Source organism: Salvelinus alpinus, chromosome 3 (genome assembly GCF_045679555.1).
Source record: "Salvelinus alpinus chromosome 3, SLU_Salpinus.1, whole genome shotgun sequence".
Taxonomy (NCBI): Eukaryota; Metazoa; Chordata; class Actinopteri; order Salmoniformes; family Salmonidae; genus Salvelinus; species Salvelinus alpinus.
Window position 1 is genome coordinate 23,628,727 of NC_092088.1, and position 17,623 is coordinate 23,646,349.

A 17,623-nucleotide genomic window follows, 5' to 3' on the forward strand; every position below is an offset into this window, starting at 1 on the left:
CTTGCGTGGGTCACAATTTCTTGTAAATATTAAACGTTGGCTTTATGGATTTTCTCATATTTGACCAACTGTAGTGTATTTTACAGTTAGCAAGATGTCGGAGAACCGCATGAATGGCTTTATTTTTGAAGAACTGCAGGTAAGAGGTGTTCTATTGAGAGGGGAAATAATTAAATAGCACGCTCCTGTTTTGCCAAATGTTTCCATCGTTTGCATGGATGGTTGATGTCGCGCAGATGGGTTGTTAATTTTTGAATGAGCTAGTGCCTAAATGGGATGGAAAATGGGATGGAAAACGTTTTAGTCACCTAAGAAGTGTTTTAAATGTCAGTTTACGTACCAGTCCATCTTATAATTTTACATGACAAATCCACACATAGTTTTGTAGACAACGCACAGTTATGTGCGTATGACAGAACGACGGGGGACTTATTTTAGTGGTACACATATCCTGTTTCCTAGCAACAAGAACAGGAAGAATGTGTAATGGAATGGAATGAAGGAGGAAAAAAAGACAATTGAAGAAGACTTGTCCATTATCAATAACATTTTAGCTTTGTGGTGAGGAAATACATTGACCTGGATTTAAATGCCATAGGTTACATCAGAAACTACAGAATATATTTGACAGGATGCACGAATCAAATGGATGGTAAAAACAGATTATCGCTTTTTGCTGCAATGTTTGTTTAGCTAGCTAAGCATGATGATGCTACTTGCTAACGTTACATAGCAGCTATTGTATCCAGCATTGGATTTCTCGCAAAACAACAACTTTTCCATAGTAGTGCGTGTTTTGACCTAACACATGAAATGTAGCTACTGGAATTCAACCATTTGACATTTTAAGTTGTTTTGACCAAGGTGGTGTTTTCCCACATTATTGACATAGCTATGCGGCTGGCTGTCGCGCTAGTCAGGGTATTGCTGTGTGTGCTAGCTAGCCACTTTCAACTTGAATCGGACAAAATCTTTTTGGGATAGTTTGAGACCGAGCTAGCCAACAAGTAACAAACTAGTTCAATTCCTACATTTAGTCAATTCTGATATATATATATATACATTTAAATTGCATGTAAATAAGTAAAACAATTGGTAATTCAGTTCACGGTAACGTTAACGACATTTTATGTCGCTAGGCCAAACAGGAAAAGTATTGCTGCTGTACACTGTATGAAGCTGCATATGATGAATGGAGAGTTTGTCATGTTGCGTTACTGAACCGATTAACACGATATTTGAGCGGAGTTAAATCTATTAGGCCTTGTTTATTAGCCATATTTCAATCTGAGATAAACTACCCTATGGTTCTTAAAAAATCGTAATAATTTGAAGTGTTTGTTTCAAACCACAACTGTCCAGTTTACAGTAATATGGTCTACTTCATCTCTAATGTATCATTGCCTGCTTGAATTGTATACTTCCAGATGAGACAAAACCCTTGTTTCAATAGTAAGTCTCACACCAAGCCTTTAACATTTTATCATCTAGCAGATGCTCTTGTCCAGAGCGACTTACAGGAGCAATTAAAGTTAAGTTCCTTGCTCAAAGGGCACATCGACAGATGTTTCAACTAATCGGCACAAGGTTTCGTACCGCTCTTAACCGCTAGGCTACCCGCTGACTCCTTTAACATGTTAATTAAAAATAATATAGGTGTTGCATCAGTAAACTACAGTTTGAATAAAAGTTTGTGCCAATTGCATTAGTAGGCCATGATTATCCCATAGTTAAATAAATAATACATTGACTGCAAATTATGCCAAATGACCAGATCTGTTTTTTTCCACAGCCCTCATGGTGTACCTGCAGCCTTTCTACCCCTGAAATTAAATTCATATTCAATGGAGTGGTACTAAATTATCCAATCGCATTCTTGTGTTGCCTTCCTATTTGGACCGTACAATAGATACGCTCTTGTTATACAGAGGAGCTGGGAATCTGATGTATTTTCCCCTCAATTATCTTGCTCAAATATGTGCAGTACTATCCTGTAATGGCTATGCAGGAGCCTGGCAGGACCAAAGGCTTCCCTTGCAAACACTGTGGCACAGTGTGTTCCAACATGCCAAGCCTTCTGGAACACATGGATAGTCACTCCCAGCAAGAGGAAGATCGCAAGTTCAAGTGTGATGAATGTGGGCGGGGTTACAGGCATGCAGGTAGCCTCGCTAACCATAAGAAAACACACGAGTTGGGTACTTTTCAATGTCCAGTATGTGCTAGGAAGCTATCAAACCCTCTGGCCCTGAAGAGCCATCTGCGCATCCACACATCGCAGAAGAAGTACTCCTGCATGGATTGTGGGAAGGCCTTTAGGTTAGCTACTCAGCTGGCCACCCATCAAAAGGTCCATCTATCCAGGCAGTCAAAGAGGAGAGCTGGTAGGAGGGCAGCTGCAGAATATTCTCCAATTGAGAATAGAGATGAAATTGAGGATAATGAAGACCTTCATGAGCAGTTGGTCTTGGTGGCTGACCAGCAAGACACAAGGATGGATATTATATCTGATAATGGCCTTAGTCAGGAGGAGGCAGAGATTATCCCCATCTCAGCTAATTACAGTGAAAACCTAGGCTCTGACGAACCAGGGGATCGACCTTTCAAATGTGATCAGTGTGAAAAGTCATATAGACACCATGGAAGCCTGATTAATCATAAAAAGTCTCACCAAGTAGGGATGTTTGAGTGCCCTATCTGTTTCAAACAGTTCAATAATCTTGCTGCCCTCCATAGTCACCAGAGAACCCATAACAAGTCCAGAAGTGGGCCAGACACCCGTTCCACTGAAGTCACTTACGCAGGCACAGCACAAGAGCAGTTTTCCCCCTCAAACAGGGAGGCTGCTGTACATTTCTGCCACCTGTGTCAAGTGATATTTCCTAATGATGATGAGTTCCAGGAACACATCCAAATGCATAATTCTTCCTCTATGTCATTTGGGCACATTCAAGGTTCATCTGATGGTTATCATGGCACTTATGACCATAGTGTCACTCATTCTCCTGACTCAAACTTTCATTCAACCCCTCTAAACAATACTCCATCGATGGATAATCAGGGGGAGCAGATCAACGATGTTCAAATATACTCTGACCACTCCAGTAACGAATCCACCTTGAACACTCAGCAAGAGCCCGCAATCTTGGATTCAGAGATTTCTGCGGACGATCTAGGGAAGGCAGAACAGTCCTCAGTTACAGAAAATGTTGAGCGCCGCTTCAAGTGCCAGGTCTGTGGCAAAAGCTACCGGCACGCAGGGAGCCTCATCAACCACAAGCGGTCTCATCAGACGGGCATTTACCAGTGTTCCATCTGCCGCAAGACTTACCCACACATGGCTGCCCTCCGCAGCCACATCCGCATTCACAGGGCCCATCCGTCCTCCTTCAACCTCAGCTCTGAAGGAGACTGGCTGTCTACCGAGCCCCTGACACTGGAGAACCAGCAGGCCTGCTTTTCCTCTCAGGATGGTGACGCTAGCAGTATGATGGCGCTCGCTCAGGAGAACAAGGGTGAACACGACAATGGAGGATCATTCCACGAGCAGTTTGACTCCACCTTTCCCCAGGAAAGAACTGTGCACCTACCTCACGACGAACACCTGATGGAGAGGCACATGTGCGCCGACTGTGGCGAAACATTTGCAGACATCGCAGGGATCAAGTCGCACATATGCCCCCAGCTACAACAGCAGCAGGAGGCCATGTCAAATGATTGCGACAGTAACCTAACCTTCCAGGACACTAATGGCCAATGCTCCATGGGAAATCCAGGGGATCATATAAAATTCCAGGGACTGAATGGCAGCCCTGGGCAAAGGTACTTTGGTGAACACAACTTCCATGAAGTCATGAATGGGGAGCAGTTAAATAGTGGTGATGGCGAGGAGGAGGAGGAGGATGATGAAGATGATGACGGAGAGCTCTATCAATGCTCAGTGTGTGGGAACCGCTACACAAGCATGAGGGCTCTGAGGAGTCATCTTCGTGGCCACACTCAATCCCATGATACTCCTACAAGCTCTGGCCCCTCCTCCATGTCCTCCCTCGAGGCTGAAAAAGAAGAGGACTCTGGAGAGAGACAGCAGGTGGACGGGGGTCTGATGATCTGCAGTACTTGCGGAGAGAGTTTTGCCAAGAAGCAGGACATGCTTGCCCATCAGCTCTCGCACCATAAAGCACAGGCAGATGACGCTAAACACGTACATATGGACAATAGTAATGGAGCTAGGCACAAAGAGGAAGTTGACAGCATTATCTGTGGAAATTGTGGTACATTTTGCACCAGTTACCATCATCTTGAGACTCATCAATGTACAGCAAATGGGCAAAGTGAATCTGGTGATGAGAGAACTGAAATGGGCAACTCTGTCAACGGTAAAGAATTAGGACCAATGAAAGCGGATTTAGACAATGGTGATCGCCAGTACAAGTGTGATCAGTGTGGAAGAGCATACAGACATGCTGGCTCCCTTCTCAACCATAAAAAGTCCCACAAAACGGGAGTATTCCGCTGCATGGTTTGCCAGAAGCGCTTCTACAATCTACTGGCCCTTAAGAACCATCAAAGGACCCACTTTGATGTTAAGAGGTAATTGCTCAACGTAATTGCTAACACAGAAAAAAGTTGTCTTCTACTGATAAGTGTCCATGTTATTTGACATCATGTATATAACCAGAGAAGCTACATTGTACACATGCGGTAGACCCAATTAATTTGTACTACTACATACTAAGGTTTAGGTTATTACATTGTTATAGTTGAATTTGCCTAAATGCCAACAAATGGTGATTGGACCCTGCCCTAACAGCAAGCATTTTCTTTTACAAGTGCTTACGTACATGTAAAATAATCCAAGGATATATTGCCTATAAAATTGCTATTGCCATAGATGTACTTTGTGTCATAACTTCATTCATGCTCAAATGTTCTGTGCTTTGTAAACAGGATTATCCTCTCTCTTTGTCCCCTCGTCTAGGCATACTTGTAATGAATGTGGGAAGGCATTCAAGATACAGAAGCAGCTATTGAACCACCTAAGAATTCACAAGGAGAACAAGGCCAAAATACAGGAGCTCAACAATCAGATTCAGGCCCTCATGCAGATGAATGGGGCCGGGTCAGAGGGAGGAATGCACTCGTTAAATGCACCTGCCAATCAATCCGCCACCACCACCCGCAGAAAGCGTAGGCCAACCCTCAACCTAAAGAAACCCAGTGTGGGGGAAGGGGCTCTGACAGCGTCTCAGACTGAGGTCAAATCAGAGGGGGCAGGCGACCCTCGCCCCTACTCCTGTGACCAATGTGGGCGAACGTATCGGCACGCAGGAAGTCTGGTCAATCACAAGAACTCTCACAAGACGGGTGAATACTACTGTTCTGTTTGTAACAACACCTACTCCAACCAACTGGCTATGAAGAACCACCTGCGCATCCACTTCTCAGTTAAAAAGCACAGTTGCCAACACTGTGGAAAGGCCTTTAGGGGAAAGAAGCAGTTGTCTAACCATATTTGCGCACACCTCCGAAAGGATATGCCTGGAGGGGTCAGGGGAAGTGGTCGCAGACGCGCTAGAAACATTAAATGTAAGCAGTGCAGACTGACATTTGTATCTGCAGACCAGCTCACAGCCCATACCTGTGGGTCACTGGCAAACTCATCAGAGAGCAGTGATGGACAAACGAGCATGTCCTTGAAAAAAGAGGAGCGACCATTCACCTGCAACATCTGCAATCGCAGCTACCGCCACGCGGGCAGTCTCCTGAATCATAAAAACACCCATAAGTCCGGCCACTTCAGCTGCACGTTCTGCTCCAAGCCCTTCTCTAATCCCATGGCGTTACGCAACCACACACGAATTCACACACAGAAGAAGAAGCATGTCTGCCTGACCTGTGGGAAGGCGTTTCGGCTGGCCAGTATTCTCCATAACCACCAGAAGGTCCACACTATGGTGGCCAGCCACTTCAGCTGCCCAGAATGTGGCAAGAGCTTCCAGGGCAAGTCTGGGCTGAAGAGGCACCGCTGCCAGAGCAGGGGTCCGGATGACTCGGCTAAAGCTGGTGACAGCTATCACAGAGATGGTGGTGGAGACAAGTGCTTCATGTGAGTTACTGTCTCATAATCAACTCGTTATGTAAGTCCTACTTCTTCTTCGTGGATGTTATTAGAATGATCCACTTTTTTTAGTCTTCTCCCTTCTGTTTTCATGGTTTTAATGGCTATTTTTTATGTTTAGTTTTAGGGTAAATCTATAATTATTTCCTCTCTTTATATTCTATTAGTAAAAGCAATGTTTTCTTTGCCAATTAATGCCCAATGTAAATTATTTTCATGAACAGGGATTTTAATATGTCTCTCTACTGCAGGTGTGACCTGTGTGGACGCTCGTACCGCCACTCTGGCTCCCTGCTCAACCATAAAAAGACGCACTCCGAAAACCTCCACCACTGTACCTTGTGCCTCCAGACTTTCCCCGACCCCATCGCCCTCCAGGTCCACTCCCAGATGAAGCGCCACTGCTGCCCAGACTGTGGCAAGACCTTCTGTCTCGTCTCCCACCTGCAGAGCCACATGGAGGTGCACTCCAAGGAACGCACCCTGGTCTGCAGCCCCTGCCATCAGAGCTTCCCCAACCCGGCCAGCTACCAGCAACACCAGGACCTGCACCACCGGGCCCAGGGGCATTACCAACAACACAGCATGCAATTAAAGGACAACCTAGGCTGGGGCTCGGGACTGGACCAACCCGTGGGGATCCAGGGCATGCCCAAGCTGGTACCGGCGTTTGCCCACATGCACGGCGGCATGCCCGACCCTCAGGACCAGCAGGAGAGCAACGAGGCTCACTGCACAGGGGTGAAGAGCCACGTGTGTGAGCACTGCGGCCGCACCTACCGCCACGCCGGCTCCCTCCTCAACCACAAGAACAGCCACAAAACGGGCTCCTTCTTCTGCTCCGTGTGCCAGAAGGAGTTCACTAACCTGATGGCCCTGAAGAACCACAGGCGCATCCACACGGAGCCCAAGCGCTACCAGTGCCTGGAGTGCGGCAAGGCCTTCCGCGTGTCCACCCAGCTCATCTGCCACCGGAGGATGCACACCAAAGAGAAGCCTTTCTCCTGCCTGCTGTGCGACAAGAGCTTCTCCAGCAAGTCAAATCTGCGCCACCACCAAAAGATGCACCAGAGCGGTGCCCAGGTTTATGAGTCCTCCTTCAGCATGGATGCTAACAGTTTCATGGACTTGGACATGGGTTCTTTTCTCTGAGTCGAGTCGGGATTCAAAAGGTGAGGGTTTTCTTCAACCCCTCAGACCATTGTAGAGTCAAATACTTCTTATGTTAGTCTCCCCTGGGCCCCTATCAGTAATTGTAAAGTGACGGGTGTTCCTCAAAGCCCCAGTAGGGACGGCGTTTAGTCTTGATGCTGAGCTCTTCAAAGCTGCCTCACAAACATTTCATTTTTTTTGTTTTGGTCATACACTTTTGGACTCGTGGAAGGAATTCCGATCTTACCTCTAGTAGGGATTGTGACACTAAAAAGTCCCAGATTGGATTGAATGTTTGCACAAAGCCATTGAATCGTTTAGCGCTATAGGAGTGAGGACTATAGGACATGATTTATTTCCTCTTGCTATCTATTACTGTGTTTTGTGCCTCCGTAGGTTAATTTCTCTGCTGTGCTCATCAAAAGTGTGGGCTGTATATTTGCCCTTGAATCCTGTTCAGTGTTGCCATAGGTTAGAGAGAAGTGGTCAATTGACCTTTTGTGATGTGGTTTCAATAAGGACAACCCTGTCGCTGTAAGGGAGATGACCTCTAGTCCTACCCAGAGGATGATATCAAAGGTATTTACTGAAATCATGAAATCAAGTAAATGGTTTTAATAATGATAATAATATTTGGGTTCATGTGTGAGGCATTGTATGCCAAATGGACGTATTTAATAATTTATTCCTGTTCTTTTGATTTATTTTTCTGTGTATACTTTGATAGATCACAGTTTTCAATGAATGTTAACATGTAAAGAAGATCTTGACTTTTTTTTTAAAGAAATATCCTATTGGTCTATGGAAATTCCTCAATCTATAATTCCATTATTCTCAATTGGTGCAACTCCAATACAGGTAGGAATGCATAAGCCCAGGATAATGGTCTTGCTAGCACTCAGGTTTTTCATCTTTAAAAGGAAAATATCTGATGTGCAAAGCATTGTAGATAATCATCGGTGTCTGGGTTGGGCATGACTTTCTTGTTTCTTTTTTACATGCGCCATTTCTCACCCATGTCTTGTTAAAATAAGAATTGTAGCCTTTTGTCCATAATTCCCCCCCCTTAAAAAATTGCATGAATGTTGCAATACCATACGCATGCTTTTGACTTCTCAAACTTTTAAAAACACGTTTGAGTGATAGTCCTTAAAATAAGTCAAAAGTGTAGAATTATTGTGGCGTGAAATCCTAGTCTCCTATTTCTCTCATTTTAATGGTTATTTTATTTATGTTGAAATGTATTATGGATTCTTTTATAACTTTGAAAAGGTGGAGATGAATCTACGTAATCTTGTTCTAACCACTCACTTAACACGAGCTTTAAGTGTTAGCAAAGTCAATATCGTTGGTTGCTAACTTCAACCATGTTGACCGCAACGTTTATCAAGAAGCAGGTGTTGATCACCACTATTTGCGAAATGGTTTGGTGTCTTTGGAATCAGCCATTTTCTGGTCATAACTTAACCTTTACATAAACGTGCAATTATCTTTGGTTTACTATTCCTACCAGAAAAAGTGTAGAAAACAATAAGGTGCCTATCATACACAAAACAGTTATTTTTCAGTCACACTGTAATGTCAAATGTTTTGGAAAACACAAGTAGGAAGCAGAGGCCCTTTTTTAGGTTTAAAACAGCAGAGGGCCTTTGTTTGAGGGTGTTGTATCAGTACACCACAAGGTGTTTTTCTTTGCTTTCTTTATGCCTTGTATTTCATATATTATGAATTGTAAATATTTCTGGGACCGGTAAGATGTATAAAATACCCTATCAAAGAGCCTTGCCAATTCCTGAAACTGATATTTAAAGCTATCACAGTTTATTTAAGAGAAATTATAGCATATAGCTACAATACACTGTAATAATTACAACTTTTATAGTTCTCTAGGCCTGTATCATGAGCACATTGTTAATAAGGCGTCAGCTCCCAACACTTCAAATTGCACGTGAGCAGTCAAGATGCATGCAAGTTGTTCTCCCCATTCTACCAATATTGTAAGCAATAGGTTGCCATTTTAGAGATGTTTAGTGCTCATTTTGCCAGTACATGTTATTTTAGTAAGTTCACATCTTGTGCATAACATTTTTTCTCATTGTTGTATCAGACATGCTTGTCCACTGGGTAAAATGATATTACTTGATTCAGGAGACAAACCACGTGGCCATCCTGACACAGAGATTCTACAACTCACACAAACGGTTACTGCAGAAGTCAGAACTACTGTACACTTAGAATAGCTTGCACGGTGATGGCAGACTTACCAACATCTAAACAGAGACATTCTTTTTTTGTGTTATTTGGATTGGCAATAAATACATTATGGTTCATTTCTGTAATTCGGCTCTCATACCCTAATTACATGAAATTGCAACATGTATTTTAAGCCATGAAGAATTTTAAATGGTCTGCATGTAGAGAATGTTGCCAGTTCATCTCCGTTTAAACCTTGCAAGTGGGAAGGTGTCAGATTTACTATGATCTCTTCTGGCACTTGTTAATGTACGCCTCATTTTTTGACATGACTACCCCTGTCATGTGCATCTCCCACAGTTATGTCAATGTTTTAAATAAAACATTAGCTGGGTTCTCTGTACATTCATAGCAAGACTTTCCTTTACATGAAGTTACTGTTAAATTGGCTATAGTATAATTAAAAGCATATGCCACATTTGATTTGAATTTAGTGTTTGAAAACTCAAGTCTGAAATATTTTATTTATATAACCTTGTATATATTTTGTCACTTTGAAATGTAGATTTTTACTTGTTAGTACTATGAACTTAGCTAATTAGAAACTTAACAAATCAGTTATTAAAATTAAATGACTTAAAATACATTGTGTTGGTAATTTTTTGAGTTCCATGTCCTTTTCAAACTTGGTTTAAATTATTATTTTTTAACATGAAGAACCTGATTCCAATCCAACACCTGTCTCCTCCACACAATAGTACCTGGTTCCAAAACATATTGCTTCCTACACACAATAGTACCTTGTTCCAAACCAAGGCCTGTCTCCTACACACAATTGTACCTAGTTCCAAACCAAGGCCTGTCTCCTACACACAATAGTACCTGTTTCCAAACCAAAGCCTGTATCCATGCAACACAGTACATGGTTGTAGTGACTGCAAAATGTGTGCATTTGGACAGTTGTTGAACAACTGCTAGATTCAGTCTGTAGAGCAGAAGGTTCGTGTTATAGCACAAATTTCCGATTGAGCTGACATATGCAACGTTTACGGTGAAGGCAACCGCGGGATTATTGCCTTCAAATTTCGATCGTGCTATAGCGTGGCTCTTCGGCGCTACGGATTGAATCTAGGCCATAAAGTTTATACATCAACAAATCTATGGGAATCATAATTTTATTCTATATAACACACAAAAGTCAGTTCATTTGTAACAATGCTTATTACTAAACTAACCCATGTACATAACCCAAACAGACGAGAAAAGTACATTCACTAGGGCAATATTCAATCCAAATACGGAAGTTTAGCGTTATGGCGTCATTGAAATATAAAGGCTGTGTTTCCGCGTTAGCGGAGACTGCATTCATGGTAAATGCCGCATATGACGGCTCAATCTGAAATGACCTTTACACTGCTATTGCACAATCTGTACCACTTCACCGATACAGATTGAATAGAGTCCTAAATGATTGCTCAGTAACAAATCTAATTGGTCAGCTGGTGTCAGAGGTTTTACAAACAACTTTACAGGGGTCCCTTCGTCAGTATTTATTCATACATTTAGCTGTTACCACATGTAACTATAAACATTAGAAAATATATCATTCAAAATAAATAGATATGAAAACAATATCTGTATAAAAATTGTCCAATTACCCTTTTCTTGCTGCTGGTATACATATCCACTTAATATTGACAAGAAAGTAATATTGTCAGTAATATGAAGGAAGTCATATTCAGCCACATTATCCTGACACACAAGCCCTAAAATGGTGCTCTGAGTTAGTTTGAAGATGAGTACACAGTTATACCATGGTTATACATTTCAATAGGGTTCAGCTTGTTTTTCCCTAAACTGCAATGTTCCTTCCTGGGTTGGCAGTCAATGTCTAATAGTGTTTAAAAAAAAATGTCACACAACCATTGACTCATCTCCATTGTTTCAACTGTTTCAACACAACGCTAAGGTTTCCCTATTTGTCCATCGGGAATGGATTTCATTGCAAAAAGAAGAAGAAAACGGTATAAACTACACCAGGGATTGGCAACTGGCGGAAGGGCTTAGTCAGGGTCTGAACTTACTGTTGCGAGTTAGAATAGTAGAATACACAAGGTGCAATTTAGAAATTTGGTTGTGCATCAGCAGTTTTTCTCCTTCCTCAATTAGCCCATGTCAGCTAACCTTTTATAGATTGGTAAATTAGTCTAGCGCCCAGCTATCTAAACTTGTAGTAATCGTGGTCAAATTACCACCCGGGGGGCCCCCGTTGATTTTGTTAGTCAGTCTCAGTAAGATATCATAATTAAAACTGCAAACAATTCTCTCCACCATATTGCAAAATGTGTAGAATTGGGCGGTGGCACAACTGCGGCCCCTCATGATGTTTTCAGATATTTTGTGGCCCCCACCCCCATCAAAGTTGCCCATCCCTGACCTATACAAACACATTCCCACGGAATTCTGGACCACCTTGAACTTTTCCATCACGACAGTTTGCAAGCCCCTGTGTTATGCTACTTATCCTGCATACACACATATTACAGTATAATGGTTAAATGACCTGTGTAAGAATGTCCAATACGCTTGAGCAGTTTCATAATCAGTTAACTTATTTTCCCCTTTGCCTCTTTTGATTGGAAGATCCTAGAGAGTACAGTGCACAATACTGTTAAAAGAATTCTACTCCTTTAAAAATGATGAGTTAAAAACAACAAGCTCTAAGTAGCTCTAAGTGCATATAGTTCCTACATGGAAACACAGACTGGATAAATTGCCCTAAAAGTACATTCAAATTGCCAAAATGTGCCCAACATGAATTTATAATCTAACATTTCCCTTTTACTTTTCATTACCATGAGGATGTTAAATAGAAACCTTTTACTCTTATAGAAGTACAGTATGTGAAACCTGGCCCAGGAAGCACGATTGTGCTGTATTCACTTTTATCCTGCTGATGGCAAGTCGAGGCAGTTCGGTAGTTGGTATTCGTCCTAATAAGCTACAATAAAACAATAGGTGTTCAAGCATTGACAGTAATGGTTAGAAATCCACATCATTCAAGATGTGTCTCATGTTCAGTACTGTTTTTTAAACTACTTATTGATTGAACAACTTACTTATCGATAGATTATTGGAACATCTACAAAAGCTCAACCTGGCATCACTACTCAAAGGCCATCATTTCAAAAAGAGCTGTGAGAGATACTCTTTACTAACTACATTGTCTTCCTCAGAGTACAGTCTGACTGCAGACAAGATAGGGGATTGACAGCGCTAGTTAACACAGTTCTATGTGAGAGCTCCGTTCCGTAACACACTGAGTGTATGTGAACACATCTTTACTAACAGTATAATAAATTAAATGGTCAAACTCCACTCAAATAATACCCTGTGGTCAGGGTATTGTATCAAAATGATTCTGTTTCGGTTGGTCATCCAAAGATGTTCCCTTGGTTCTGTCACATCAATGTCAGAAGGAAGATGAGGCTGAGGAAGTAATGAGAGATTTGTTAGTTAATTCCCTCTTAACATCCCCATTATTTCAAAACATAATTACAACCAGTATAGAAATATTCACATATACTTATGTAGGCTACTTATAATGTAGGCTACTTATAATTATGTATAATAATTGACAGCCGTTATCATCGACTGGTCACACATCAACAAATTTGAGGAAGGCACACTTACTGAAATGTTTACGCTTGGTAAAGAGGTCCCGTTGTCTCTTCAATGGGTTCTGCAGAACAAGAAGACGATGCTGATTTTCTTTTATGTATTTTCCCCAGAACCCAAAGAGGTCAATGTGTCTTAATGCTACAAACATGTGTGCCTCTATCATCATGCTACAATACGTTTCATGACTGACAATGTTAGTTTATCATGAGATGGTAGCCTTGAGCCCTACCACGAAGGGGCCTCTTCTGTGCCTTGCGTCGATGCACCATGACTCCAATGATCAATACTGCAGCGACCAGAATAACTGCCAGCACAGAGAAGCTGGAAATGGCTGCCAGTCTCCAGACATCAGATCTTTCCTTGGTGAATGTGCCTGAAAGGGGACATATTGGTCGAAAGGCATACAATTAAGCATTGGTTATTTGCATGATTTAGTTGTAAGATATAAAGGTTGAATGTTCCTTAGCTAAGGATTTGACTTACAAGTGTTACAGGAAGGGGTCTTTGGATACTGCTTGCATGATGAGCAGGATACGCATTGGTCTATGTCTGAACTCCAGAACTCTGAACTACTGCATAGGTCTGTGAGAAAAACATAAAATGGAAAGACAATGCTTAATTCTCTTACAGCTTTTACCCGTTTGAATGACAACAATTTGTGACTCAATTTGCTCATTGGGGAATGTTCCTCTACCTCACCAAAACAAATGAACTATTGGAAGAGAGAGAGTATATATTATTTTCCCTCAACATTGGTCAATGAGAACAACAGATCTGCCCGAATAGTCTTTTAGACAGCAACCTAAAGTATGATTTATCTTACTGTAGATGTTTTTAAAACCTGCCAATAAACAGGTATGAACTTAGTCCGCAGTCTGAGAAAGGAATTGTTTTTTGCCCAATGATAAAGAAGTCGTATGACATCAAGTCCAAAGAAATAGAGAAGATCCGAGAAACTATGCGTTTCCTCTTCTTATGAAATGAGTTGGGGAATTCCTTTGATTTTCTCGTACTGATGCACTTAATATGCAAAGTAGCATTACTCATTGGCTTTGCGCGCACAAGCATGGTGAGACGCTGGTGCGTGAATGGCAGGATGTGTGTTATCAAGATGAGGTTCTGACACATTGTTTTGGTGTGTTTGACTTCTAGAGAAGGTGTGGTGAGACTGGGAGTAAACATTACCATAACATGACATAGACTGGATAGAAAATGTCTACAGTGTGTCCCTTGAGAGACACTAAACCGGAAACCTCACATCCTTTTAGAGAACCCACAGACAGCAGTACCAGACTCATTTCGAAGAGGCGTGTGTCAATTTATATCTAAGGTGATTAAGTATGGAAGAAAAGGTCTGCAATGTTAATTCAACCCGGTAAAGAATAAAGCCTGATGGTAAATTCAATGTAGTGATCACAGCACTTAACATAGATAATGTGATGAAAAACCTGTTACTTTACAGAGTTAGGGTTACTCTGACACTGCTTGTCAGGTTTGACATCTCCACGTCAATAGCTTCACTCATTGAAGTGATGTAAAGTATCAATGAGATAAAGCCTACAGTTTCCTCTTCCTTGAGCTCGAAGGCCACACAAGTGGTTAGAGGTCTAGCCAGTGATTTGTGACTTTGTAATTCAGCATATAAACCACATGGACAATGTACTTTGAGAAAATGGTTTGTTACCGGACCAAATCTGAACCAATCATAGACATTTATGTTTCACAAGTTTGGACAGTACAGTACAGTACAATAGAGTACAGAGAAGTAGAGTACAGTACAGTACAGCAAAGATAAGTAGAGTATAGTAAAGCACAGTAGATTACAGTACAGGAAAGAGAAGTAGAGTAAAGCACAGTAGATTACAGTACAGTAAAGAGAAGTATAGTAAAGCACAGTAGATTACAGTACAGTAAAGAGAAGTAGAGTAAAGCACAGTAGATTACAGTACAGTAAAGAGAAGTAGAGTAAAGCGCAGTAGATTACAGTACAGTAAAGAGAAGTAGAGTAAAGCGCAGTAGATTACAGTACAGTAAAGAGAAGTAGAGTAAAGCACAGTAGATTACAGTACAGTAAAGAGAAGTAGAGTAAAGCGCAGTAGATTACAGTACAGTAAAGAGAAGTAGAGTAAAGCGCAGTAGATTACAGTACAGTAAAGAGAAGTAGAGTAAAGCACAGTAGATTACAGTAAAGAGAAGTATAGTACAGTACAGTAGAGCACACTAGAGTAGAGGACAGTATAATGTACTGTACTGAACTATACTTTACTGTACTGTATTCTACTGTACTTTACTGTGCTGTACTGTGATGTCCAAACTTGTGAAACATGGACGTCTATGATTGGTTCAGATTTGGTCTGGTCCGGACCAACCAAATTGGGTCTTGTTTGGGGGCGGATCTTTTTAGAATAATAGCTAGTGTGTAGAATATTACCCATATATGCAAAGGATGATATTGCGTATTTATACCTTTGTGTACCTTTTCAGGATACATCAACATGAAGAGAATGCATAATTCTGCATTTCTGTGTAGTACAGACCCATGATGTAATTCCATTACCGTAATTCTGTTAACGGGTGTAAATCCACTTCACTTACTAAAGTTTAATAACCAAAATATATTTTTTCTAACTCAAGGTGTCATGTAATAGCTGATACCCCATTCGTTCTGCAGATATCTTTGAATCTTAATTCAGAGCAGATATTTAACCGTTTTTGGAAAATTTGGTCGCATAAAAAACGGAAGGAAATTTTGCCGTAATTCTGTTGCCAAACTTTGCATCTGCACAGTTCTTCCAGTAAATGTGTTTTTGTGAAATGTTGTATGTAAATTGTTCAATGTACAATGTTGTCCTTGTGCATCAATGGCTTTTGTTTGGCATACATTTTACAGTGAAAAATCAGAGTCTGAGTGGTGTTCCGTGGAATTGCCCATCAGCTGCTTTGAAACTAAATGAAACAATACCATAAAGATCAGAACTGAGTGACACAATGATGTAAGACAAAGGTGTGCAGGAAATTGGAGACAAGTCAACACTTGCATTAAATCTACAGTATCAAACAATCAGTTGGAGTTTCCATGGTGAGATACTATTCATGAAGAAGCAGATTGTGCATGTTATCAGGAATTGTTGTGTATTCTCATCTGTGTCTGACTTCCAGGACTGGTCATGTTAAAACTGATGTGTGAACATAAGCAATCAACACATTTTGGGTTGTGACAGCATCACCACCTGCAAAATCCTAAATTCACCCATGGGGCCTGGATGAAACCCCATTTCAGCATTAGCTATATTGTTGCCCTGGTCAATAATGAAACAGTCTCACATGCATTTAAGACATAATACAGTTTTGTCTGATGTCCACTCAGCAATAAGAGCCACCCTAGAAAATAACCTCAATATAGGAATTATTGTGCTGGGAATGGGAAGAATTATATTGTCAAGTTCAAAGTCACCATTAAAAATATACATATTTTTGGAGTCCACAATTTTACTTCACTTTTACCTCTCAAGAAAGGAAAGAAATGATATGCCAACTATAAGTGTCCCATCAATCAGGTCTGTCCTTTTCACCCATGGGCATGGATGGAGTGAAATAAGGCGATTGGAATGCGGAACCGGTGAGAAGGCAGCTGGTAGAGGAAGCAACTCCATAAGCAAACCTTTCTTTTATCAGACTCCATTTGAGTAGCCATGCGATGATTCCATGATGGTCAATGAAACACGAATTCCCATGCGATTAAAAGTTTGATAAAATAAAGTTTCTTCGCATTTAAAATATAGTATTGAGATCGAAAAGTACATAAGCATTTTCTTTGCCTTACATAGATCAAAGGATAATACTTCATATAATTCAAGTTTATCTATATCCATACAAGTTCAATTAAAAGTATTTTACTTACTTTGTTGCCCGTTCACGCCGTTTAGGTTCGCTACAGTCGCAATGACAAGTCCACAAAGCGCACAGATAATGTTTGAAGCCATGGTTCTTGTATAAACGAAATTCCCGAAAGTTCATCTGATGAAAAGCCTGTTTTGTTTTTCACCATGGAAAAGCTAGCCTCACAATGAGTCACCCGGAGTAGTCTGAGCCTTGTTTTAATAGAGTACACACCCACGCTAACAGTTCAACTCCTATGAGTCATTTCCTATGTACTGTACCCACATTCTGAGTACTGCGCGCGGAGCACAGCCGTCCGGACAGGCAGGGAACTTTAGAATGATAGAACATTTTACTTTCGTTTATTGTAGTAAAGCGAAAAATGTCAATGATCATTCACAATATGTATATTTGAACCAGCAGAACTAAAATACCATGACCGCACCCTTTTTGATTTTCCCTTAGCCAACTTCGGGGTGCAAAGTCTGTAAAGATCTGGAATGAATTGTGTTCTCATTGTTATTACCACGCCTGTCACGTCATTCACTGAGCACTGCCAAAAAATACAAATATCTGTCACTTGCATATGGATCCCAT

The 17,623-nt window shown here is 41.2% G+C and overlaps 2 protein-coding genes across 6 annotated transcripts; one reads left to right on the forward strand and one right to left on the reverse strand.

Annotated features, from left to right (window-relative positions):
- Positions 1-5: 5 nt before the first annotated feature.
- znf646 (zinc finger protein 646) lies at positions 6-10,112 on the forward strand. Of its 5 annotated transcripts, none has more exons than XM_071392151.1 (4): positions 6-139; positions 1,793-4,593; positions 4,982-6,109; positions 6,373-10,112. In XM_071392151.1, exons 2-4 carry the CDS (start codon positions 1,997-1,999, stop codon positions 7,271-7,273), a joined length of 4,626 nt encoding a protein of 1,541 aa, XP_071248252.1. In that variant the 5' UTR covers positions 6-139; positions 1,793-1,996; the 3' UTR covers positions 7,274-10,112. The 5 variants fall into 5 exon arrangements, with proteins under 5 accessions (XP_071248252.1, XP_071248253.1, XP_071248251.1 ...); XM_071392152.1 differs by lacking the exon at positions 6-139 and adding an exon at positions 202-561 and having other exon boundaries at positions 4,982-6,140; positions 6,373-6,511; XM_071392150.1 differs by lacking the exon at positions 6-139 and adding an exon at positions 210-652.
- Positions 10,113-10,625: 513 nt separating this feature from the next.
- Positions 10,626-17,321, reverse strand: LOC139570350 (tumor necrosis factor receptor superfamily member 12A). The gene is made up of 5 exons (XM_071392168.1): positions 17,049-17,321; positions 13,631-13,729; positions 13,377-13,520; positions 13,160-13,208; positions 10,626-12,955 (listed from the first exon to the last, which is right to left on the reverse strand). Exons 1-4 carry the CDS (start codon positions 17,128-17,130, stop codon positions 13,168-13,170), a joined length of 366 nt encoding a protein of 121 aa, XP_071248269.1. The 5' UTR covers positions 17,131-17,321; the 3' UTR covers positions 10,626-12,955; positions 13,160-13,167.
- Positions 17,322-17,623: the final 302 nt, after the last annotated feature.

Bases quoted from the DNA above. Each gene is read 5' to 3' on its own strand.
- znf646 (XM_071392151.1), top strand. From the start codon at position 1,997: ATGGCTATGCAGGAGCCTGGCAGGACCAAAGGCTTCCCTTGCAAACAC. The intron at 4,594-4,981 runs GTAATTGCTCAA...CCCCTCGTCTAG, and splicing joins ACCCACTTTGATGTTAAGAG to GCATACTTGTAATGAATGTG. The intron at 6,110-6,372 runs GTGAGTTACTGT...TCTCTACTGCAG, and splicing joins GGTGGAGACAAGTGCTTCAT to GTGTGACCTGTGTGGACGCT.
- LOC139570350 (XM_071392168.1), bottom strand. From the start codon at position 17,130: ATGGCTTCAAACATTATCTGTGCGCTTTGTGGACTTGTCATTGCGACT. The intron at 13,521-13,630 runs GTAAGTCAAATC...GTCCCCTTTCAG, and splicing joins GACCCCTTCCTGTAACACTT to GCACATTCACCAAGGAAAGA. The intron at 13,209-13,376 runs GTAGGGCTCAAG...CTTGTTCTGCAG, and splicing joins ACAGAAGAGGCCCCTTCGTG to AACCCATTGAAGAGACAACG.